At 64.3% G+C, this 23,511-nt stretch overlaps 1 protein-coding gene across 2 annotated transcripts in view; it reads right to left on the bottom strand.

Moving 5' to 3' along the window:
* Positions 1-23,511, bottom strand: part of SLC9A3 (solute carrier family 9 member A3) — a 42,261-nt gene that overhangs the window by 12,500 nt on the left and 6,250 nt on the right. For both annotated transcript variants that reach the window (XM_032337868.1, XM_032337867.1), the window contains exons 2-3: positions 3,804-4,106; positions 339-499 (exon numbers count right to left, since the gene is read on the bottom strand). In XM_032337868.1, the coding sequence (XP_032193759.1) occupies positions 339-499; positions 3,804-4,106 (464 nt within the window). The remainder of the gene's footprint in view (positions 1-338; positions 500-3,803; positions 4,107-23,511) is intronic.

Below are 23,511 nucleotides of genomic sequence, written 5' to 3'. Positions count from 1 at the left end.
ATCGGCCTTCACGCGTGCACGACCCACGCTCTCCCGTCTTCCTTCCTTCCTTCTGACGAGATCCTCCCGTTGGCCTCTCCGTCGGCTCCCTCCGGGGACTCGGGAACGGGCGGCATGGAGTCTGGGCCCAGAGAGGCGTCCTGCTCTGGGACCCAGGCGGCGGGGCTGACAGACGGCGGGGCTGACAGACGGCTGCCGCGAGGGCAGGAGAACGGACGATGCGGGAGAGGGACGCGTCCCTCTCTGTGAGGCGCGGGAGGTCGTGGCCAGGGGCCGGCATGGGAGATGCACAGAGATGCCCCGTGCCAAGCCCCAGAGCCCGCCGGGCACCCACTCACCACAGTGACGGCGTCGTTCAGCAGCGACTCCCCGAAGACGATTATGAACAGGACCTCGTTGACGTGCACCTCCTCGAACACGGCCAGGACGGCCACCGGGTCCACGGCGGCGATCAGGCTGCCGAACAGGAGGAAGTCCAGCAGTCCGACGTTCAGGTCCCCTGCGAGACAGCGGCGCCGTCAGTGAGAGCCCTTCGGGGCCTAGAATGAGGACCTCGGAGCCAGGGACACTTCCTCCCCTCGGCCTTGGGGGGCTGCCTCGGACCGCTGCCCCACTGACGGCTCAGTTGGAGGCCTCTCAGGACGGGGACTTGGGTTCTCTTAGCTCTGGGGTCGGCCGGCTCTGAGAACCTGGGTCACGCTGCCTGCCGCCCTCCCATGGGCTCCCACAGCCTTCCGGAACGGTGGGTCTCACCTCAGTGGGGACTGACCGCCCTGCTTCTTCCCTTCCCCTCCCCGGGGCCTGGCTGCTCCCCTCTGGGGGGTTGCTACAAGCAGACGAGGGGCTGGGGGTGCCCGGCCAGGCCCAGCATGGCATCAGAGCCCTGCCCTGGGCCGTCTGCTGTCTGGGGACGCAGGGGTCTAAGTGCTGGGGAGAAGGTCGGGGCTTGACGGGGGGTGGGGGGGACGGCCTACCTGGGAAGTGGCTTCTCAGCCCAGATCAGAGCAACAGGACAAGCCTCAGGGGAGGAGAAGGAGGGGGGGCCGGGGAGGGTCAGGCCTCACGGGGTCTGGGGAAACCCTGTGGCCTCCAGCAGGAGGGTTTCCAGGCAGGTCTGAGGAGGAAGGGGGGGGCTCGGCGAGGAGGAGGGAGAGGAAAGGACCGGGAGGGGCAGGTCCTCCGAGCTCAGCCCGGCTCGCTCCTCGCAGGGCCCCAGGGTCGAGCCGAGGGGTACTTTCCAACTTCTCTGTCTTTCCAGGTCCAGCTCAGTCTCAGAGCCGCTCTGGGTGACAGCCCAGCCCAGCATCTGTCCTCCTGCAAAGGCTCAGACAGCCGCCTGTGGTCGCCTGTACCCGCTCTGTTCGGGACACACACCTGCTCTCAGGGGGGCTGCTTGGAGGAAGACCTCCTCCCCGGGCTGAGTGGGCGTAAACACACCCCAGGGGGCAGTCAGGCCTAGGCCGTGGCAGAGGCCCACCGGGGTGGGGAAGGGGGAAACCGTGTGGGCTGGACGCCTGCCCGTTCAGGGCCAAGGGCCGCCTCCAGGTCCAGGACGGGGGGGCTTCTGCAGGAACCTTCGCCTCAGGGCCAGGCAGGGCCCCTGAGAGAAGGTGGAGTCTGCGGAGGGGGTTCCTGTGAGCTCTGAGAACCCCACAGCCTAGTGCCACAGTCTGGGTGTTGCAGTGGTGACAGAAACCAGCTCCCAGTGACTTTACAATGTCCCTTTTGGAACGGGGCTCTCAGGATTCACTCTCCACCTCCAGATGCTGTGGGTCAGGCAGAGGCGGGAACAGTCCTTTCTGCTTCAGATGCCAGGGGGTCCCCGAGGCACATCCTCCTTTGAGGTGTTCCTTCCTTAAACACCTCCCGGCTCGATGGCCCCTCAGCGTCCACAAGCCCTGACAGACTGGTGGTCCATTCTAGAAGCCGGCGTCCAGGCAGCAAGTGCCACAAGCCCTGACAGACTGGTGGTCCATTCTAGAAGCCGGCGTCCAGGCAGCAAGTGCCCCAGCTCTAGCAGCAGCCTGCTCTCCTCCCGGGTGGGACAGTCCCTCACCCACAGGCTCTTCTGGGGCCCGACCGGACTGTGGGCTCCCGACGACCAGCTGTGGCTCCAGGACCCTGTCTCTACCACAGCCAAGAGGGCCTCGGCTCACACCCCTCTGACAGGCCTCTCTGACTGACCGCCTACAGCTTCTGCAGGGCCAACCCCCGGCGTGCCCGTCCAGAGGTCCACCCAAGATCCCCACTGCCGGGCCTACCTGCAGCCTGGGCTAGGCTGACCTGTCCTCGGCGAGTGCTCCCTGGCCTTGAGCCGCCCCTCAGAGCCTGCCTGCTGGTCTGCAGAAACAGCCCAAGCTCCCCAGCCGCAGCAGGCTCCGGCTCCGGGAGTCTGGCGACAGGACAGACCCGTTGGCCCCTGGGTGCTTTTCTGCTCCATGACGTTGCCTGATGCCCTCCCTCGGCCAGCCGCGTCCCGAGAGCCGAGCACAGGCCCCCTCAGGGCCTACTGGTCCAAACCCTGGGACTTTCCCCTGCGTCCAGGGACCGGAGGGGCCTGTCGTCTTAGCTACGGCCCAGCTATCTAAAGGCGTCACCGATAGACGCAACCGAAAGCACCAGAGGCTTCCTGGCCCACAAGGTCTGGCCGGGCGCGCTCGGCCCCACGTCACCCTAGGGGGTTCTCCGGGTCGGGCCTAGGGATGGTGCCAAATAATCGCCGAGGCTCAAAGGGGCGTGCAAGTTCCCATGGGCTGAGGACAAAGTCCTGCGATGGCACATGGGCCAGGAGAGGCGACAATTCGCACCGGGGCCCTTTGGCCTCTTTTTCTCTGTGCATGTCCTTTGTCACCAAGGCCCCAAGGCCCTGACCCCCCCGGGGAGCGATGTACAGACCTCCATCAGTCACATGGAAACCACTGTCTGGGCCCACCCCTAGGAGTCTGGTCCACTCAGGTGGGATGTTTGGGGCCAAGGCTGAGCGCACAGAGGGGCGTCCAGGTGCCGACACCCGCTTCTCCATGGTCGCCGCCAAAGCCAGGAGCTCGCGCTGCACAGCCATGTCACGGACGGGCAGCAGCCCCAGCACGGGCCGTGCTCTCCCGTGCAGGCCTTGGGGGAGCCCCGGCCTCGCCTGCTCTAGTTTCCCAGGTGGATAATGGCTCACGCCCTGGTGGGTGGGGTGCCGCTCGGCTCTTGGCCAGGGCTGAGTTGAGAGCACGGATGGCAGGAGACACGGGCTGGGGAAGCTGCCGTGGACAGACCCCGTGACCCAGCGGCCAACGGCGAGGCTTCTCCTGCAGGCTTGGGGGGAACGACCCAATCTTTGTGCTCAGGTATGCGTCTACCAGGGGCCCTCCACCTGGCCTCTGCCCGAGGGCTGTCCCCACCCCGGTGCTTGGTGCAGGGAAGCGAGCCCCAACCCCACCTGCGGGGAGGGACAGCGGCTCGGCTCCCTGCCCACCTGCTAACCTGGTTGGACAAGATTTCATTCCCAAGCAGGGCACAAGCCTCAGCCTGGAGATGCCAGACAGCTTGTTGTTTACTAATTAAACCTTCTTTTTAACATACCAAGGCGGCAAGTGAACCCACCAGCGGGGTTCGTCACCCTGAACACCCACCCCTCCCCGGGTCTGGACTGTGTATCTGAGCTTCCTCCAGCAGAGCCGCCCGTGCCCTGCTCCTGCAGAGCCCGCCCCGAGAACTCCCCCAGGACCCCGCCCCGAGGACCCCACCCCGAGGATGACCCTGTCCCAAGCATCCAGCACCCCGCGGACGCCCCCCTGGACGCCGTGCCCGCTCACCCATCAGGCCGCTGAGGAAGACGCCGTAGAGGGACAGTCCGGTGGTGGCCGCGTTCCACACGGTGCCGACGACGGCGTACAGCAGGATGGTGCCCAGGTTCCCAAAGAAGAGCCGGTTGGGCATGAAGTAGCCGGCGTCCAGCACGATGGGGGGCAGCAGGTAGAAGAAGAAGACGGTGGGCGTCAGCGTGAAGGAGGCGATGTGGTCGGCGGCCCAGACGATGCCGCCCAGCACCAGGCCCAAGACGATGAGCAGCGCGCTCTCGGGGACGACGCTGGTGACCTTGTGCGACAGATGGAAACCTGTGGGGGAGGGGGCGGTCAGGGCACGGGGACCCCTCCACGTGGGACTGGGCGGGTCCGGGACCCCTGCAGGCCCCTGCCCCACAGGCGGGTTTCCTTCTGGAAACGCAGCAGCTACAGGCCCGCGGGGCTGGAAGGCTCTGCTGGGGACGGACGACCTCCTGGGCCTCCCAGCTCACACCTGGGAGGGGTCGAGCCAGTCCCCTCTCTGGGGTCTGCTGGGGTCTGTGGACGCACAGGCCAGCAGCCTGGCAGGGGCTCTGCCAGCTCGCAGGACAGACATCTGGGTCTGCGGATGCTTCCCTCTGGCCCTGGTCAGCAGGGCCCTCGGGGCCAGGGCCCAGGGACACCTGCCCTGGGGTCTCGCCTGGGCAGCCCACGAGACTGGTGAGGAGGTGGGCTCGGGGGAAGGGACGGTCTCCTGTGACACAGTCCCTCCGGAGGGGCAGCTCCAGGTCCTGAGAACTGGAGGCCTGAGCTGGGGGGCAGAGCCCAGGGCACCCACAGCCCCCAGGCCCCACATGGCCCCTTCCGGCCCTCTGGACAGGGCTGCCCGCTGCAACCATCAACCCTCCGACCTCATCCAGCTCGTCTGGAGGTGCTGGAGCCGTGCCCAGCTTGAGGCCTGGTGGCATTTCCCTGCCTTGGGGGGACTAGCCCCTTCCTGGCTCTCCGGAGGACACAGGGAACAAAGCTTTCGGGGTCAGGGTCTCGCGGGTCCCCCACAGATACTAGCTCCACAGCCGCTGTGCAAGCTTGCAGGGGTGGAAGAGACAGTGGGGCCCCAGGCTTGAGCAAGCCAGTCCCATGGACCTACCGGGGGGCCATTTCTCCTGTTTGGAGACTCAGGAGAGCAGTGAGGAGAACCCCGATGTTGACCCTGACTTCACCACGACTGGGATGCGGACCAGAGAGCCTGGCTCCAGCGGCCTCTGAGAGACTTGGGGTAATTCCCTTCCCTTTTGCCAAGGCTCTGTGCATGGAGAAGCCTTCTTGGAAAGTCAAAGGAGGTCTGTCCTCTGAGGTGTCCCAGCTGCCCGCTGACCCAGCCTATTTTGGGAGGCTGGCCCACTGGGCCCGGGGGATTCTGGTCTCACCTGCCCTCGCCTCCAGGCTGCCTGCCTGAGCACAGCTCTCCCTCTCTGGCCTGCTGAACAATGGGGTCATCATGGGGGTTGGATGCTGGCTCTGGAGGAGACTCCCTGAGGGCTTGTTCTGTCCCTCCTGCACGGTCCCCCACGTCTGCTAGAGAAGCAGATTGCCAGTGGCCCACACAGACCCTTCTCAGTGTGCCCCAGTGTCACCGACGCGCTTGGTCACTGTGCTCTGCGAAGGACCAGGCCTCTGCGTGTGGAGGCAGAAGGGGTCAATGCTTCTGGGACCTGAGACTCTGCTGGGCATCTGCCCCCCATGTCCCGAAGGCTTTTGACTCTCCTGAAGCCCCGCCACGGCCGCACTCCCTGTATCCCGTCAACTTCTGATCTTCCTTCTGAAAATTTTCACACTGCTCGGGTGAAGACGGAGCCCTTGCTCCCCAAGACAGAGCCTCCCAGGAGGCCGGCGGAGGAAGGTCCATGGACGGTGGCTGGCAGGGAGGCCCCGGGAAGCACCTCGACACTGCCACGTGACTGATGATGACCGAACCACACCGGGGCAAGTGCGACAAATGCACGAGGCAGTGGCCGCCAAGAGTGACGGATGGCAGGTTCCTTAGAAGTCCTCAGGGCCGCCAGCCGGTCGCAGGAAAACATCCTGAGGCTTTGGCCTCACTGTGGCGTCCTGGCTCTGCCTGCCTGAGCCTGGAAGGGGCACGGGGTGGGCTGAGGAAAACAGGTGTCCAGCACTGGGCTCCCCGGGCCTGGCTCTCCTCACACACAGCCGGCCCAAGGCTCCTTGGCGGCACATGGTGCCCTAGAGGTGGGCTCAAGGGGCTGACAGCCAGCAAGCCTGTCGAGGGGGTGCTCCCCGATGCTTTGGGGGAGAGGGAGCAGCACCCGAAGCCCTTGCCAGTCTGGGCCCTGCTGCGGACCCCAGGCTGCAAGGGCTCTGCTTTCTAACAGACCCCAGCACGGGGCTGTCACAGCAAGGTCTGGGGTACGGGTCCCCTCTGTTGGGAGCCTCTCTGTTCATTTGTTCATGTCCAGAGACAGCTGGGTTCGTAACTCCCCCTGTCCCAGCGGGCTTGGTGCCCAGAAGCTGTGTTAACGAAGCCCCTGGTCCCTGTCCAGAGCCAGTGGTCCTGCAGGTGGGGCCCTCTTGGGGTCGCGCTCAGCTTTGGCCTGCATCTTTGTCCTCGGCAGGGCGGCTGGCAGGGGTGCCTTTCTCTGGGGTGGACTCCACGCCCTCCCCTGCCCTCATGACTGTCCACAAACCCAAGGCCATGGGGACCCCTTGTACTGACCACCACGCTTCTGCTTTCTAGAAGGTGTGCCCCCTGGCCGGGCTGCGCAAGGGGTCATGCCTGTGACAAGCTCCTGGATGCCCCTCTCGCCTCTCCAGTGTCGGGACGTGGCCTCTCTGGGCTGGCTACCGAGCAGCACCGGCGTGTGGGCCTCTCTGAGGATGGGGTCCACAGCGTGTCCTCACGAGCTCGGAGCACCATGGGTAGCTTCAGGCTGGGATCACTGCATGCCCTCGGATTGCTGGCAAGCTCCAGAGCCGGCCTCGGGTCACGCTGCTGAGGATTCAGGCTTTAGTCACAGTCTCTCCCCAAGTTAGAGATTCACACGGGATCTTGATGTGGTCAGTTCGCCGCTGGTGCCCGGGACCCAGCTTGTCTAACAGGAGGACACGGCGTGGACGGCAGGGCCCAGCCCTTAGGCGCGTCCCTGTGTGGCAGCTGTCACCAGGCCATCTCGTTAACTTGGGAATCGGGCGGAGGAGAGACCAGCTGACTCCAGACCCGGTGCTCCCGCTCCCAAGTCAGCCCGGAAGTAGAGAGAGCCGGAGCTTTGTACTCCCCGAGAACCCCAAGCGCACACGGCACGGCAGGCAGGCGCGGGGGCCCAACCTCCGGCGCCCCGAGGCTGGACACACCGCGTGAGCATGGGCGGCCGGGTGGCTGCAGGCCTGCGCGTTTCAGTCCAGAGCATGTCTGTGACCGAGAGTGCACCTGTGACAGCTGCCCACGCGGGGGACACAGCTGCCCACGCGGGGGACACAGCTGCCCACGCGAGGGACACAGCTGCCCACGCGGGGGACGCCGCGTGCCGGGCAGGCGAGCAGCGGCGTCGGCTGGCGGCTTTGCTGTCGCTGTCCTGTTCTGAGGCAGCTGTGAGCATCTCCCCACACCTGGGGGACAGTCCGTCCCTTCTCTGCGAGCTGCTTGTTCCCGGCACGCGCTGCTCCTTCGCTCGCGGGTGCGGCCGCTCATGCCGGGGCTGGTCCCCGCTCCGTCGGGGTCGAGATGCGGTCGCTCCCGTCTTCCCTTCCTGCGCGGCTTCAGCGGCTCAGACGTCCGTGTAGGGAAACTTGCCGGCCCTGCTTTGGTGGCTTCTGAGTTCAGTGCTCTGGAATAGGCCATTTGTACGTCTGTGTTTCCTGACCCACTTGTAATGTTCCACTTGGCTTTAGCAAAGAAAATCTTTAAAAATCGTTGTGAAACAGAAGGACTCGCCTAACCCCAGAGAGTCTCCCGCGCCGACGTCGGCTCCCGAATCCCTCGCTTCTCTGCGCTCACACCGCCCTCCCCGCTCCTCCTCTGCCCCTGCCGGCTCGCGTCTTCCTGCGGCGGCCCGTGTCAGGACCAGCCCGCCGGGTAGGGTCCTGGGGTCGCAGACGCTGAGGCTCTGAGAGAGCCCAGAGCTGGGAACGGGGTGGCCTGGGTTTTCTGTAGCTCACCCCGACGGGCACCAGTTTCCTGTCTGGTCCGTCTGTCGGGAGAACCTTTCCGTCCAGGAGGACAGCCTCGCAGCAAGGACAGGTCTTCACGCTGACTCCCGTCTCCCCTAGTGCTGGGGTGTCCCTTCGGTCCCTCCATGTGGGGCAGCTTCCCGCGGACTCCCCACCGCCCGCCGGGGCGGCCCGTCTCAGGTGTGCATCCACAGCTACACCCAGCGCAGTCCTTGACGCCGGGGCAGAAGGCGGCGAGCACCCGGCCAGCAAGGGAGGCTCCCCTCTGGGGTCGGTGGCGCCCAGACCGCACCGCTCATTCTCTAGACCGGCCGCCCCGGCCCCGCCTGTCGTCTGGTCCCTGCGGCCCCCGCGCCTGTGGCAATCTCTCAGACCTTCCCGCGGGCAGCCGCTCCCGCTAGTGCTCCCGCTAGTGCTCCCGCTCCCGCACTTGCCCAGCCTCTGATCTCACTCCGCGTGCTTCCCCACGAAAACACTCCTGAACCGGTCCCCTGTTCCGGCTCCCCTGGAATGTCTGCGTTTGCGCGGACACTTTCCTGGGGTGTAAGCTCTGTGGGGACTTTCCTTCTGTTTCTTGGGTCACATTTTCGGCCAGGTGGGGTCCCTTCCACTCTCTGCACCATCGGCACGGCCGCCGGGCGCTTCTCTGTCCTGTCGGGACCTGACCTCACTTGCCCTGCTTTCGCTGATGCGGAGTCAGCCTTCTGCCTCGGAGGGGCCCACGAGAGCTGCCGATCGGGGTGGATGCTGCTGTCGTCATCCTGTGGGCCGAGAGTGTGCAGAGGGAGCCCCGGGACCCTCGTTCCGGGCTCCCAGCTGGCAGGAGGGCAGCGTGGCCCCCCACGGGAGCCGTTCCTTCCAGGCTTGGCCCACAGCTGCCACCCAGCCCTGTCAGGAGGGAGGTGGCCAGTGTCGAGTGGCCGGGGTCTCTGGTTGGGAATTCTTCAAGAGCGAGTCTGGCTGGCCAGAGACCGGCCGGGCCTGTGGGCGGCTCTCCCCGTCACCTGTGACCCCTTCAGATGGCAGCTGCATTGTAATGAACTAACTAAATGGAAGCCTTGATTGATTCTAAGTGGCAATTTGCTGGTGGTTCAGCCATTAAGCACATAATGGGCATTTTAGGAGCTAGGAGGCCGAGTTCTGCTGGAGGTGCCCTGCGGCTCCTGTTGCGGGCTGGGAACCTGGATGGACCCAGTAGGGACCCGGCTCCCAGCTGGGGCGAATCCTTCCCACAACGCTGTACGTCACTGGGTCACCATGGAAATCCCCGAGGCAGGGTGGGGGCTGTGGATCTCTGTCTACAGCCCGGCCCCTTGACTCTGCAGCCCTGCTGGCTGGTCTGGGCCTCTGAGGAGCAGGGAGGGCAGGGGTTCAGAGAGAAGGAATGGGGTGCCAGGCACCTCACCATGGCCCCTGTCAGCAGAACACCAGGACCTCGGTCCACGCTGCAGGGGCCACGGGCTCTGGTGCGCTTGGCCACCAAGACTACAACGGTGGCTGGAAAGATCCTAATTCCCTCCCAACTTTTGTCTGCTTCGCCTCCAAAGACAGAAGGACCCAGCAAAGGCAACCCTGAGAGGAAACTTGGAGCTCTGGGGCCTCCACATCTGGCCTGCCCCAGAGCATAAGCTGCGCACACAGAGAGAGGCCACGCGCCCTCAGGGTGGCCATGACCTTGGGAAGCAATCAGGTGGTGCAACCTTCCACGTCAAGATTCCACGGCCTTTGCTGGGGAGAAGCCAACCCTGGCGGCTGGAAGGGCAGAGGACACGCGAGGCTTCGAGGAGCCGCGACCTCGAGGAGCCACGGACCTCTCCCTCCGTGTGTCTCGCCGAGGGGGAGGGGAGCCAGTGGGCCCACACACGCACCCGCCGTGCTGTGCGACGCGCTGGGCCTGGCGGCGGCAGGGCAGGAAGGAGGACGGAGATCTGCAGAACAGTGGCGGTTCCCCACGCGCTCGAGGGGCAGCAGCTGGCCAGTGTCCACGCCCGCTCAGCAAATATTTGAGGTGCTAATGCAGGAAAGCACGTGTGCACAGTCCCAGGACGGACACGAAAGAGTGACAAGGACAGGAGAGGACAACGCCAAAGTGGGCCAAGGGAGCGCAGACCGCGGCGGGGACGGGGAGTGAGGCGGGGTTCCCCCCGCCCCAGCACCGTGGCCGGTGCCTTCCAGCAAGGGCACGTTAGCCCGCGGCTAACTGACGGCTGAGGCCGGGAGAGTCACACCTGATTAAGCACAGACGCCCAGCTGAGGAAGGCAGCGACGCGGGAACACACAGGTTTAGCTGTAATGACGGAGCCCCGGCCGGGTGCGGAAGGTCAGGAAGTGCCCGCCGGCCAGCCGGCCGCTGCTGGAGCGCGCCCGGACCAAGTGGGTGCCGGGGGCTCCGCAAGGTCATTGCCGACGGCGTCACACCCCCTCGGGATGCAGCTGGGCCCCCGAGGTCAAGCCCAACCATGGCCACCGCCTCCAAGGACCTTAACAAAATTCAGCTGAGTCCACGCAAATGCAAGAGCACAGTAAATCCTCTGGTTTTACTTTAACGTGTCCGAGCCAAGCCGAATGAACGCTGCCCGACGGGGTGACAGACCGAGCAGGGCAGACCTTCCCGAGAGAAGAGTGTGGAGCGCTGAGGCACGCCCGGGGGACCCCTTCACTCAGTAATACAAGCAAGTCAGGGCTGGACCTGAAATGTCACACACCGAGGTCCATAGACACACGTGCACACACAGAGACACACGCAGAGACAGACACAGACACGCACTCCCGCAGAGGGTCCCAGGACCCACTCTACAGACCGGTGTGGGGTTCCTCCAGCACGTTCCCAGGATGGGGCTGCCTCTCGGCCCCTCCCTGCTCCACGCGGAGAGGCACAGACCCCCTCGCTCTGACCTCTGTGCCCCCTCATGAGGTAGCAGGTGGGGTCACAGGAAGTGTGTCCGCTGCCAGCCTGGGCTGGAGGTGAAGATACTGACAGTGTCCTCAAATACTACCTCGCTGACCCACAGGCCATGGCCGCAAGGGTGTCGTGGATGAGTGCTCTGAGCTGTCGTCAGACGGGCCAGCCCGGCCAATCCCCCGGCTGGGCCTGCTTCCTGGACCCTGAGCCGAGCTCTGAGAGCAGTGGGGTCCTTTCAGGACTGGCCCTGCTGCTCACAATCCAAAAAACACTTTAAATGTTGCAGACTCACAAAACTCAAGCAGACTTTGTGCATTTTTTTAATTAATAAATGGAAATTGTTGGGGTGCCTGGAGGCCGCCTCTGCCTTCGGCTCAGGTCATGGTCCCAGGGTCCTGGGATCGAGCCCCGCGTCGGGCTCTCTGCTCAGCCGGGAGCCTGCTTCCTCCTCTCTCTGCCTGCCTCTCTGCCTGCTTGTGATCTCTGTCTGTCAAACAAATAAAATCTTAAAAACAAATGGAAATTGTTAATAGTTCTCTGGGAAGAAGCAGTTTCTTCGTTCTGAGCTGCCGTGAACAACAGAAGTGAAGACAGAAGGAAGACCCCAGCCAGCTTCAAGCACTAGGGAGAGACCCAGAGCAGCGCTTCGACTTCTAGAAAAGCCTCCTCCTGTGTTCAGAGGTGTCCACCCCACAGGCTATCCCTCGTAGGGTGGGCAAGGCAGGCACAGCGACGAGCTGTCACGTGAGCCCATGAACGTCCGGGCCGACAGCTCGGCAGGCCGCCCACGATGGCATCATTCTCCCCGACCGCCCTCCCCTCCTCAACCCTTCTGGGGCCGGCTGCTTCTAGAGCGTTCCGAGTATAAAGAATCACGTGCTTTAGGCTTTGCTTTCTTATGATTTCATGGTGGCTCTAACTTAAAGATTTCAGAGCAGGATCTCTGACGATTATAACTTTGGGGCCAGACACCGGTGGGGTGGACCCAATGCACCATCCAGCCCTGGAGAACAGCCAGCTAAACACCGTGGAGAGATGGACAGGGACACCGGAGGGCTCCAGACCTCGAAGGAAGAGGAGGCCTGTTTTCTTTTTTGTGTTTGTTTTTCTGACTTCCCTGTTCTTTACGGCTTTTTCCCAAGGACAAGCCCCAGCCAGGGTCTTGCGGAGCAGTTAAAACTCAGACAGAAGCGTGTAGTCTCATTGGATCAACAGAGTGAGGACAGGGCCGGGCACGGCTGCGGCCGCTGGGCAGCGTGAGGCCAAATCCCACAGGCTCTGCAGGAACTCTGGCTATATTCCTGGCTGAGCCCTGAGCTGCACACGAGAGGAACAAGCCCCTGCCTCCCGTCACTTCAGTTTTGGTCCATTCCTCATCAAATGGCAATGTGACAAACAGCTCTGCACAAATTAGAACTCTCCAGAGGAACATAGCCAAACACAGAGTCATCGCAACGTCGGAGCCGTGATGTCCTGGGAACACCCCCGAATTACCACATGATCTGAAGAAGCAGGAAAATGGGACCCACACATCCACGGAGATCTCGAGATGATCAAGACGTGGGATTGAGCAGACACGGGTTTCAAAGGAACTACTGTAACCATGCTCAAGGATGTAAAGGAATTTAAAAAATGGCAAAGCTCGGTAGCAAAGCAGAACAGGAGTTGGCAAGTTTCTTCCGCAAGAGCCAGACAGCAAATTGCACAGGCTTCGGGCTTCCCCGTGTGCCTGCGGCGGCTCAGCCGTGGCGAGAACCGACACGATGAAGGGCGCGGTGGGCACTGCTCCGCCCCAGGAAACGTCCTCTACAGGAACATGTGGCCGGCCCACGTGCTGCCGTGCGCTGCACCCCAAAACAGAAGACATTTAAAAGAAGCAAATGAAAATTCTAGAGTTGAAGAGTTCGATCTCTGAAATAAAAGATCCAACAGAGAGGCTGCACAGCCGAGGCAGAAGAAGAGAGGGGCTCTCCGTGTCAGACGGCTGGAGGCGGCCCCACTCAGGAGCAAGGACGGAAAAGGTCCAGAGTGAGGAGAGCCTCGGGGCCCGTGGGACGGTGCGGAGGGGTCCACTGTGTGCGTCAAGGGGGTCCCAGAGGGGAGGCGAGTGGGGACGGGGTGGGGAAAAATCTGAGAAAGTCATGGTCCCAAATGTCCCCAGTTTGGTGAAAGACATAAACTCATAGATCTGAGAAACCCTTCAGGCCAGATTTCTGTTGGATCAGTTTCTATGGATCAGTCTTCCGGGGATCTTGGAGCAGGTCTGAGCAGAACTGAGGGTCCAGGGCAAGAAGTGGGGCCGGGGGAGGGGCCGGGGCTCGGCTGGGACCATGGGGGACAGCCGGCAGAGGGTTACGCCGAGCCCCTCGGGTCAAGCTGACTGTACTGAGGGCCGTGCCCACCGGGCAGGGCTGCTGAGCGAAGGTGGGGCTCAGCTCGTGGGGACCCTATGCGACAAACCCATTCCCTGGACTCCAGCCGCGACAGGCACGGGAGCCAGCGGGGAGAAGGCGGCAGGACAGCCGTGCCCGCCGGAGTCACACGGCCCGTCACTCGGGATGTGGGGAAGGCCGCAGAACCGCCGGGACCCTGTGACTCTGCTTCCCAGGAGGAGCGTCCCCTGCCATGGAGGCTGGACGGACCGGAAACGGCGTTCTTCTCCGGGGTTTAAGCTGATCTCGGCCTGGGGGCTGGCTGGAGCTCGGGACACCCAGCCTGAGCAGCGGGTCCTCCGGAAAAGCCGCGGACACTAGGATCTGAAGCCGCTTGACTTCGGGGCGGGGCCGCGGACAGGCGACAGGGCTCTCGTGAGCAGATACTCTGTAGGAGGGGCAAGTTCAGGTCTTAGCGACCTTTACACTTTCCGGTGAGAATTCCAGTAAGGCCGTTTTCTCCGAGGACACCTTCTGCGCAGATACCGGGTGGGCAGGGTCCCAGGGTGCCGTGAAGGGAGCCCGTGGGCACTCGTGTGGGCTGCCGTGGCCCTGCGGTCTCCGCTGTCAGGGTGTTCCTAGCGCCCGCCCCCGAAGCCGGGACTTCGTCACGGGCCGTTCCCCGGGCACGGAGCAGCAGGAAACGCCGGGGACTGGTGACTCCGTACGGATGCGGCCTTGCAGGAGGACAAAGCAGTCCCTGAGGTGAGAAGACCACAGGCCAGCCGCGGGCCCGGGAGCCCGGCACAGGCGCCAGGTCCTGAGAGAAGCTGGACTGACGGATGTGGGCAGACGGCGCCGTCGGGACACTCCTCACGGCCATGGCTCTTGTGTCCCCCGCCTCCCGCCATCCGCGCCAGATGCAGGAGCGTCAGCAGCGAGGGCACAGCCTGCAGGGCGTGCGGGCTGGGAGCCCTTAGGCCCACCCTTAGGCCCGCCCGAGAGCTGGGGCCCCCTGGGAGCCGCTCCTTCCCGGTTCTGCTCCCAAGGACCTCAGCAAGCTGTCATCACTTTATGCCTCCGGACTTGGCTTCCCCGTGATAAGAGGATCATCAGGTCCCTTCTGGGATGTTGTAAAATGAAAGTCAGGATCTCACAGGGACGTGGGTCACGAGCCTCTGCCCCCAGCCGGATGAGAACAAAAGGCGGAGATGTCACTTATGTTCTGTATTTTCAGTTTTCTGGTCAGGCCAACAGGAAGGAGGGGTATGAGGGTAGCGGACGTGGGTGCCCTGGGGTCTGCATACCTCAGGCGTCCTGCTCCCATGCACATGGGCCCGGGCACAAAACTTGGGTGGAAGATGTGAGGACGTAGAGAGCATGTGGAGGTAGGGCCGGCTTTCTGGGCCGTCTCCTCTGGCCAGAGCCCCCCAGCCGGCAAGCGCCCATCACAACTCCTTCCCGCCTTGGGCATCCATGCACACGTCCTGGACAAGGTAACTCAGCCTGGGTCAGCAAAGCCAGGGGCACAGGGCACGCGTGCTGGCCTCGCTGGGCCCAGGGTGGGGGCGCTCCTAGATGTGGCCTCTGTGCGGAGAATCCAGGAGTGAGCGTAGCGAGGCTGCGGGGTATGCGAAATCGATTCGTTTCCTATAAACCAGCAATGAAGGCACGCATTTGAAATTTAAAACACAATGCCATTTATATCAGCACCCAAACACAAACAAAAAATTAAAAAAAAAAAAAAAACACCTTAGGTATGAATCTAACAGAATACGTCCAAGACCCACATGAGGAAAATTTCTAGACTTGGATGAAGGCTTCCGGTAAAGCCTGCATCTACGTGCACCGAACAGAGTCCAGTCCACACGCACAGATAGGAAGACCCGACAGGGTCAAGACGTGAGTTCCTCCCGCAGGACCATGAACACAGTAAAGAGCTCCAGCGGGCGATTGCATCACACGGACACGCGAGAGACCCAGAACGGCCAGCACAGCACCGCAGGAGATCAAAGTCCAGGACGACACTCGCCGACTTGGAGACTCACATACACCGCAGTCACGGAGTCGGCGTGGTGCTGGCGGAAGGACAGAGCTGCCGAGACAGACCCGCGGGAGCACGGTCCCGACCTCGCACAGAGGAGCGAAGACCGTCTCGACGGCGAGCTGTGCGGGAACGGCGGGGCGCGCGGCAGGAGGAGCGGGACACAGACCTCACAGCCCTCAGGGCGTGGGCCTCCACGTGCGGCGCGGGCCTCGGTGGCAAATGCGGGGTCGTAAACCTCCTAGAAGACGGAGTAAGGGGAGACGCGGCGGGCCCCGGTTTGGTGGTGGCGTTTGAGACGCAGCACCAGCGGCGCGACCCGTGAGAGGCGCAGCAGAGGAAGTGCGGCTCGGGGACCGTCAGACCGCCTGGTCCCTGGGAGACAGAGACGAGGGAGCGAGGAGCGGGCGGGGAGAGGACACCTGCCGGAGACACGCACGAAGAGCTCGAACCTCAGTGAGAAGAGAGACGCCCGACTGAAAAGTGGGCGACAGACCGGCAGACACGTCAGCCAAGAAGGTGCGCAGCCGGAACGTGGGCATCTGAGAGGGCGCTCCGGTCGGCCCTCATCGGGACCTGCAGGTCAAAACAACAAGGCACGACCCTGCGTCTGCCCACACGACTACAGCCCCGAACACTGCCAGTGCCGGATGCCGGCCCGGGCGTGCAGCCGCGGGGGCGGGCGGGAACGCAGAACCGGCGGCCACTTTGGAGGACAGCTCAGTGGCTGGCTACAAAACTAAACCTACCCTTACCGTGCGACCCAACAACCACACTCCTTGGTATTCACACAAAGGCTCTGAAACCTTGTGTCCACACAAGAACCTGCAAACGGACGTCTGAGCAGCTCTGTTCACAAGGGCCAGACCTCGGGAGCAACCAAGACCTTCTTCAGTGCGTGAAGAACAAAGAAGTCTGCGACCCGCAGACAGTATCATTCGGGCCCGGAGGAGTGAGCTATCGGGACAGGAAAGTCCGCGGATGAATGTTCAACGCATGTTACAACGTCAAGGAAGTCAGCCTGCACTCTGGACGCCCGTACAGCAGGACCCCAGGTCTGTGGCGTTCCGGAAAAGGCAACACTACAGAGGCAGCAGAAAGACCCGTGGTGCCGGGGGCTGGGGGGGGGGTGGCGACAGTGGAGCCGAGGGGACTTCTAGGCACTGAAAATACTCAGTACGATGCGACCACGTCAAACGTCCGTGTTCTGCCCTCGTCCGGCCCTGCAGGCTACACAACACGCGCCGAGAGCAGACCCACGGGCAAACTACGGGAAACGAAGGATCGATACTGGCTCCTCAGCTGCGGCACACGTGTCGCGGCAGCACGGACAGGAGACAGACTCCCGGGGGGGCGAGGGCGGGCGAGGGGCCCCCTGCGCCGTCTGGTCACTGACTGTGTAAATTCACAGCTTCACTGGAAACATCGAGTCTCGTAATACGTGAAAGTCAGTGTTGCTGACGCTGTGGTGGGTGCTCCTGGGGGCGTGGCGACACCGTGATGTGGCCTTAGGAGGCCAGGCCCCGGACGGCGGGTGACGGCGTGTTAAGGATGAGGAGCGGGAGGTGGGGAGGCCGGAAACAGGAACCAGGTGGGAAGCGCCGCAGCTTTCCGCCAGCTGCTCCGCCGTCCATCCTGGTTCTTCTGGACTCACACGCTGCAGGTGCCGCGAGCGGCGTGGGCAGGGGCGTGCGTGGACGTGAGCGCAGCTGGGCCGGAAGCCCCGCCTCGGGGACCAGCGGCATGGGGGAAAAGGCCGCAGCCCCCCCGCCCCCTCCGCCCCCGCCTCGGTGGAGAGCTGCTGCTCCCTCATGAGGGGTGTGAAGGGTCCAGTGAGTCCTTCTCTGCGGGAGAAGCCATCCCCCTGCACCGCAGCTGTGCGCCCCGACCCAACAGGCGTGTTGGACACCGTGCCCGCTGAGTCCCCTGGACATGCCACCTGTACCCCCCACCCGCCACTGGGATGGAGGCCCAGCACCCCCCAAACAGCCTGACATGTGTCCCTCCCAGGACAGGAGCTCCGTGGGAGGTGACAAGGCCTCCGTGGAGGCTGTGACCCACAAGCCCTAGCCAGGGCACAGCAGGCCTCCCGCATGGCGGCTGCACGCTTCCTCCGTGGGCTCTGGCGGGGCCGGTGCCCGGGGCTCTGTGCGGCTGAGCACCCGCCCAGCTCAGGCTGCGGAGACACACAGACCCTGCCCTGCTCCCTCTGATGCAGGCAGAGGGCACTTACAAGGGAGGACAGCCTTGGTTCTGGAAAAGCAGACAATTCATCTAAACTCCCCACAGTCAGGCCTCGGTGGCTCCGTGGATTTAGGCAGAATCTAGCTAAACGTGGCCCCGTGGGCTGGTGCAGTGGCCGGCCAAAGGACGACGGCCCCAGCTCTGGGCGGGACGGCTCTCGGGTGCCTCTCCCTCCGCTGGCAGCCGCCCAGGGTCAGCCGGCTTCCCCCCTGCCCTCTCCTGAGCAGACGCGGCCATGCCAGTCGTCGTGCTTGGCTCCGGGTTGGCCCCAGACCGGGAGGGTTGGAAGGCGCAGGGTGGGCTCACTAGCGAGCCAGCGCCCGGCTCAGGAAGGCCATCTGCTCTGCGGGGAGAGTCCCAGACACACTCGGCTCACTGACGCTGCAATGAGCCTTCAGGGCCTCAGAAAACCAGGATTCTAAGCAGAAAGCCAGCGGGAGGTTCCGTGGGGTCAGCTGCCCCTGAGGGCAAGGTAGGGGCCTCAGGGGAGAGGCAAGTGCAGAGACATAGCCCCTTGCTCTCCACCCCCTGTGCCCCTGGAGGGTGCCCGGGCCGGTGTGGGGGTGGGAAGAGGGTCCCAGGGCACTGGGCCTGGGATCAGCATTCCCCACCCTGACCTGTGCTCGAGGCTCCGAGCAGTGACTCTGGTCGGCGGAAGAACCTGTCCTCGCCCTGGGCGTCAGCCTCGTGTGCCCGTCCTGCCTCTGCGGACGCACTGCAGGGCCCCTCCGGTGAGCAGGCATTGGGCCTCACCATTCCTCTCTGAGGCCTCGGGGACCCAAGAAATTAGGTGCCGGGCAAGGCCAGGGCTGCGGGAGCCTCAAGCCATCAGAACATTCGCGACGTTGTTGAGTTAATGAGGGAAGGGTTTTGACAACAGAGGCTTATTCTCCACACCGGGGGCCTTCTCGGAAACTTGAAAAGGTCTTCCTTCTCCAGTTGATCCCCAGCAAGGTAAGCTCTGGGTGGGGGAGGTGCTTGGGGAAGGGCTGAGCTCAGACCCACCGCAGGCCAGCAGAGGGTCACAGTGCATGGGCCACACCTGCGTCCCCGAGCGCCCGCCTGAGCTCCGCTCTGCTCGCTGACCATATTTCTTAAATGATGGTTGGACGACCCCCACCCAAACCCCAGCAACACTGTGCCAGAGGCGGCCAGAACACAGCAGCCCTGGGGCAGGAAGGAAAGGGACACCAGGGGCCAAGGTTTGCGGCACAGCCGTGCGGGGCCAACAGCCAGCCACAGGCTGGTCCCCCCGGGCCTGGCCGAGTCCACAGGACGCCCCTTCAGCTGAAGACCCAGTGGGTAAAAGCTAGCCCCACCAGGACAAGGCCACAAGATCGCTCCACCAAGGAGCGGGGCTGCAGGGATCCGCCGTGTGTGCCGAGGGCCACTGTCTCTGGCCACGGAGGGACACGGGCCCCCAGAGCCACGTGGGGGTCCTCGCTCCCCACCCTCAGCCTTCGACCCACGGACCCGGAGCAGCTGTCAGGCTGTCTGGTCTCGGTGGTTTTCACCCGGCTGTTGTAACCTGACCCTCTGTTGCGACCGGGCACCGCGCAGGGTGAGCACCATGTCCACGGGACGTCCCCCGGCACCTTTAAAGCAACCTGCATGCATCTGTGCATCTGCTTATGTCCACCCTCGTCCCTCCCACAGAGCTGAGGTCGCAGGCCACGTGCCTGCTGAGGGGACCGGGGCACTACACGGAGAGTGGCCGGCCCGTCGCAAGGTCACCTCAGGTCCCTCGGAGGCGGCACCAGACCAGACAGGTGCCCCGGGGCAGGAGGCCCTGGAATGGCTTGTGCATGTGAGATGCGGCCGGCCTCCAGAAGCCTGGCCAGGCCATGGCTGTTCAGCATCGCTTCCCTTCAGCCTCCCACCCCGGCGGCCTCGTGCGTGGCTCCCAGCCCCAGCCTCACCCCCAGAAGCTCTGAGTCAGGGGTGTCGCGCCGGCCCAGGGGGGCTGAGATGCACTGAGCCGCGCTGGTCTCCCCTGGCCCTCAGCTGCCCGAGAGCGGCTGAGGCCAGGGGCTCGCCCACTCCCCACTCCCAGGGACACAGGGGGCCGGTCTCCATCCTCATCCTCAGCTGAAGGAGCAGAAGGATGGTCTGTGGCCACGGGACATGGAGCAGGGCGGCGGTCCCCCCCCACCCCCGCACACTGCCGGCACTGTCACAGACGTCAGGTGCCTTCTGGGGAATCTGGCCACTGAGTCGCCTCCCTGTGGAGGGGGGCTGCGGCTGCCTGGCCCCACTGTGGGGCCCCCTATTCCCAGGCCTGCTCTGGGGGCCTGCCTGGGGCTCCTGCTGGCTTCTGGAGCTGGAAGAGTCTCTGCGACCCCATGACACGGCTTCTGCTCCGTCCCGCAGCTCCAGGCTCCTCCGCGGCCTGCCCCCTTGGGAGCCCGGCGGCTCCTGCAGGGTTTGGGCAGGGAGCCTCCCCCGAGGGTCTGTGTGCAGGGTTTGACGGTGAGCGCAGAGTCCCTCCCCTGGGCCCGTGTGTGGGGGTGATGATAACTCGATCGTTCACCCCATGTCCCCAGAGCGCCTGCCGGTCCCGCCCTCCCTGAGCCTCCACAGGGGCTGCTGGTGCTGCAGAGGCTCCTGGGGGTACCTCGGGACCCCAGGAAGCTGCAGGCCTTGTAGCCGGCAGCCGCGTGGGGAAGAGATTTCAGACCTTCAGCCACAGGCGGCACAGCCTCACAGCTCAGAGGAGCTGGGGCGGCGCGCACACGCCACCGCTCGCGGGCAAGGGGCACGGTGCTCCCGTGGGGCCCCCCTCCGACGGGCGGCCCTGTTCCAGCCCACGTCAGGCCAGCGGGCTGGAGGTGACCTGCGCCGAGGCCCCAGCGTGTGGGGGCTGCCTTCTGAGGGGGCCCCAGGTGCCCTGCTCCCCAGCAGCCAGGCTTGTTAAGTCCCAGAAGGGACAGAAGGGACAGAAGCCCCGGGAGCCGGCGGTGTCCCCCCCCGTGTTGTTCCACAGGCTGTCGGCACCAGGCGTTTCCAAGTCCCCGTTCTGCCTGAGCAGAAGACGTCCCTGCCGAGACCTCAGGGGCAGCGTGGACTTTAGCATGATCGCTCGGCAGGTGGTGAGTTCACGGAGGCTTCCTGATTCACCCAGGAAAGGGAGGAACGGGACCAGCCCTTCTCACGCTGCCCTGCACCCTTCCTCCTGAGCACGGGGCTGTCCCTGCCCCCAGGTGGGTGGTCCGGGCGGCGACCTCCCAGGGTGCCTCCCAGAGCCAGGATCCCACCCCGGTGCCCAAACAGAGGGACCTACTGGGTGAGGGGACTTGGTTCAACCCCCCACCCGGAAAGTGCACAGCTGCCAGCAGGCCCCCAGCCCCCACCGTCAGCCCTGGCCATCCCCCATCGCAGACCGGTGGCCCAAGCCCCGATGGAGGCCCCCTGGGCTGGAGCCCCCGCCTGGACCACCTCCCCCAACCCCTCCTGCTCGGGCTGGCCCCCTCCCTTCCCATGTGGCTCATCTCAACTGTGCCCCAGACGGGGAGCCTACACCCAGGCTGGTCTGACTCCTCGGCCTGGACTCTGACCCCCGTGTCCAGCAAACCGTGGGGCTCTCAGTTCCTTCTAGAACTGATGAATGAACACTTGGGTTGTAGATGTGGACTTGAGACACAACCAGCTCCACGGAGAGGCCGGGGTGAGGCCGAGGCCGCAGCCAGACCCCTGACCCGCCCGGGGCCTCTTGGCTGACCTGGAGCGTGCCCAGCACGGACAGCCGTCGTCAGCCCAGTGGGTGGCGCGTGGCAGGCAGGGTAGGCCCGGCAAGTGGCCGAGCGCACTCTGCCTCTTTGCCCCTCACCTGCCTGGCGGTCCTGTGCCCCCTGGGATGCCAGGGCCACGAGAGCCCGACCACAGTGGCCCGGCGAGACCCTTTAGTGCACAGCTGTCTTGTCTCACGGACACTCGGAGGGGAACGCCTTTCATCCCTGGGGTGATCCTAACCTCCGATCAGCTCCTGGAGCCCTAGAGCACACACAGACGGTGTCTGACTCGTTTGTTCCAAACGGGTTTAAGGGAAGAACCTTACACAATGAGAGGGACTGTGCCGGCATTGCAATGCCCCCATTACAATGCTCAGCTCGCGGGGGGACAGGTCCAAGTTGTCCTCATCCTCCCTGGGATCTGGTCCCTCTCAGGGCAGCCACGCACACCTGCGCCCAGAAGCCTCCGCGGCCCCTCTTCCCTGTGATGCACGTGACTGGTCGCCCCTGTGACCGCACCTCCCCCACCCCCACTGGCCGACACCCCCCAGGCTGCTCCTAAGACAAACCCATACATGCCCACCTCCGAGACTTTCCACTGGCTGTTCCACTCCTGAAATGCTTTGCCCTTACCCACCGGGCTCATTCCCCTCTGCACTATCCTCCGTCCCTCATTTGTTGTCCTGTAGCACAGAGCGCCACGGATCCTGTGGTGTGACCTCGCCGGCTGCCCCCCGCAGGAACCTGCACAGGTCTGTGGCACCTGCGTCCCGTGGCACCTGCACTTGCCCCATGGCATCCGTATGTGTCCTGTGGCACCTGTGTCCCACAGCATCTGCATTTGTCCTGTGGCACCTGTGCTTGTCCCATGGTACTTGCATCCTGTGGCACCTGTGCTTGTCCCGTGGTACTTGCGTCCTGTGGCACCTGTGCTTGTCCCATGGTACTTGCGTCCTGTGGCACCTGCATCCCATGTCACCCCATTTGCCCCTTAGCACCTGCGTCCTATGGCCCAGAGCAGCCCTGGCAGTGACAATTGTGAAGTGGGCACAGAGCTGGGAAGCACTTCCCAGCAGCCGGAGAGGCAGCTGCTACAAGCCAGGCACGGGAGACTGCATTAATCAGTACAGCAGACCAGTCACGCCCCATGGTCCCCACGCTGATGGCACTGACCTTCCTAGGACCCAAGTTCCAGGCTTGGCACAGGAGCATGGGAGCTGGCAGCCACGCGGAGAGGTGCCCGAGTCCCCAGAGCTGGCGTGCTGTGACCTGGTGGATTTGTGGTGTGCTGTTCCAGGAGGCATGACTCGGGGGGAATGAATCGGCCGCAGGTTTCAGCCAGAGGTGGGGCGTGCTTGAGGCCAGGGCTGTCGGGGGTGAGCGCAGCTTCTCCTGGGGACACAGTCCGCCCGGGGGAGCACCATGTGGGGTGAGCTTCTCCCCACCCTTAGCCCCAACGACGTACCCTGGGTGCTCTGGGCGGGCGCTGGCCTTGCTTGGCCACGGGCCGCCCCCCGCCGCGTGCGCTACCTGGGTGCGGCGCTCCCAGGAGGCTCTGCGGAAGCTTGGAGGAAGAACGCAGGTGACAAGCGTCTTCCCAGACCCAGAGCTTGGGAGGTGCGGGTGAAGCTTAGGAGAAGCAGGCCTGCAGCGCCGCACTCATCTCCAACACACCTGTCCATGCCGCTTGGCACAGGGCAGGCTGGGGGCCGGGCAGGGTGGGCACGGCACGAACCAGACATGGCCCCTGCCTTCACGGGGCTGACCTCAGGTCCTCGGGAGCAGGGGGCGGGGGGTTTACCTGACGGGTGGAGTCTAGGGGAGCCACACAGGGAGGGGCCGTGCCAGTGCAGTGGGAGGCCACCATGCAACCCCAGGGCTTTCCTGCTCCCCGGCCCTGACTGTCCTGGGACTCTGCTGCCCCCACAAGCCCCTCTGCCACCTTCCCCTTCACTTCTGGTCTCCTGCTCCAGCCCAGAGGCCCGTGGAGCTCAGCATCTCCTGGTCCCAACAGGCTCTGCAGGCAGGGCTGGGGTGGGCAGGGGCTGCTGCAGCTCCTGGGCTCACGCAGCACCCCTGCTCTGCTGGCCTGAGCAGAGAGAGGAGACACAAGACAAAGGCGTGGAGGAGAGATTGGGAAAGGGGTGAGCGGTAAGTAGGGTCAGGCAGGGGCTCTGGGGCGCAGGAAGGTGGGGCACAAGGACCCAAGACCAGGAGCTCAGACCCAGCGCCTGAGAGTGGCCCCCAGCCGGGAGCCAAGGAG

The sequence above is a fragment of the Mustela erminea genome, chromosome 3, assembly GCF_009829155.1.
Source record: "Mustela erminea isolate mMusErm1 chromosome 3, mMusErm1.Pri, whole genome shotgun sequence".
In the NCBI taxonomy this organism is placed as follows: Eukaryota; Metazoa; Chordata; class Mammalia; order Carnivora; family Mustelidae; genus Mustela; species Mustela erminea.
This window is presented reverse-complemented; position numbering and strand designations above follow the sequence as displayed.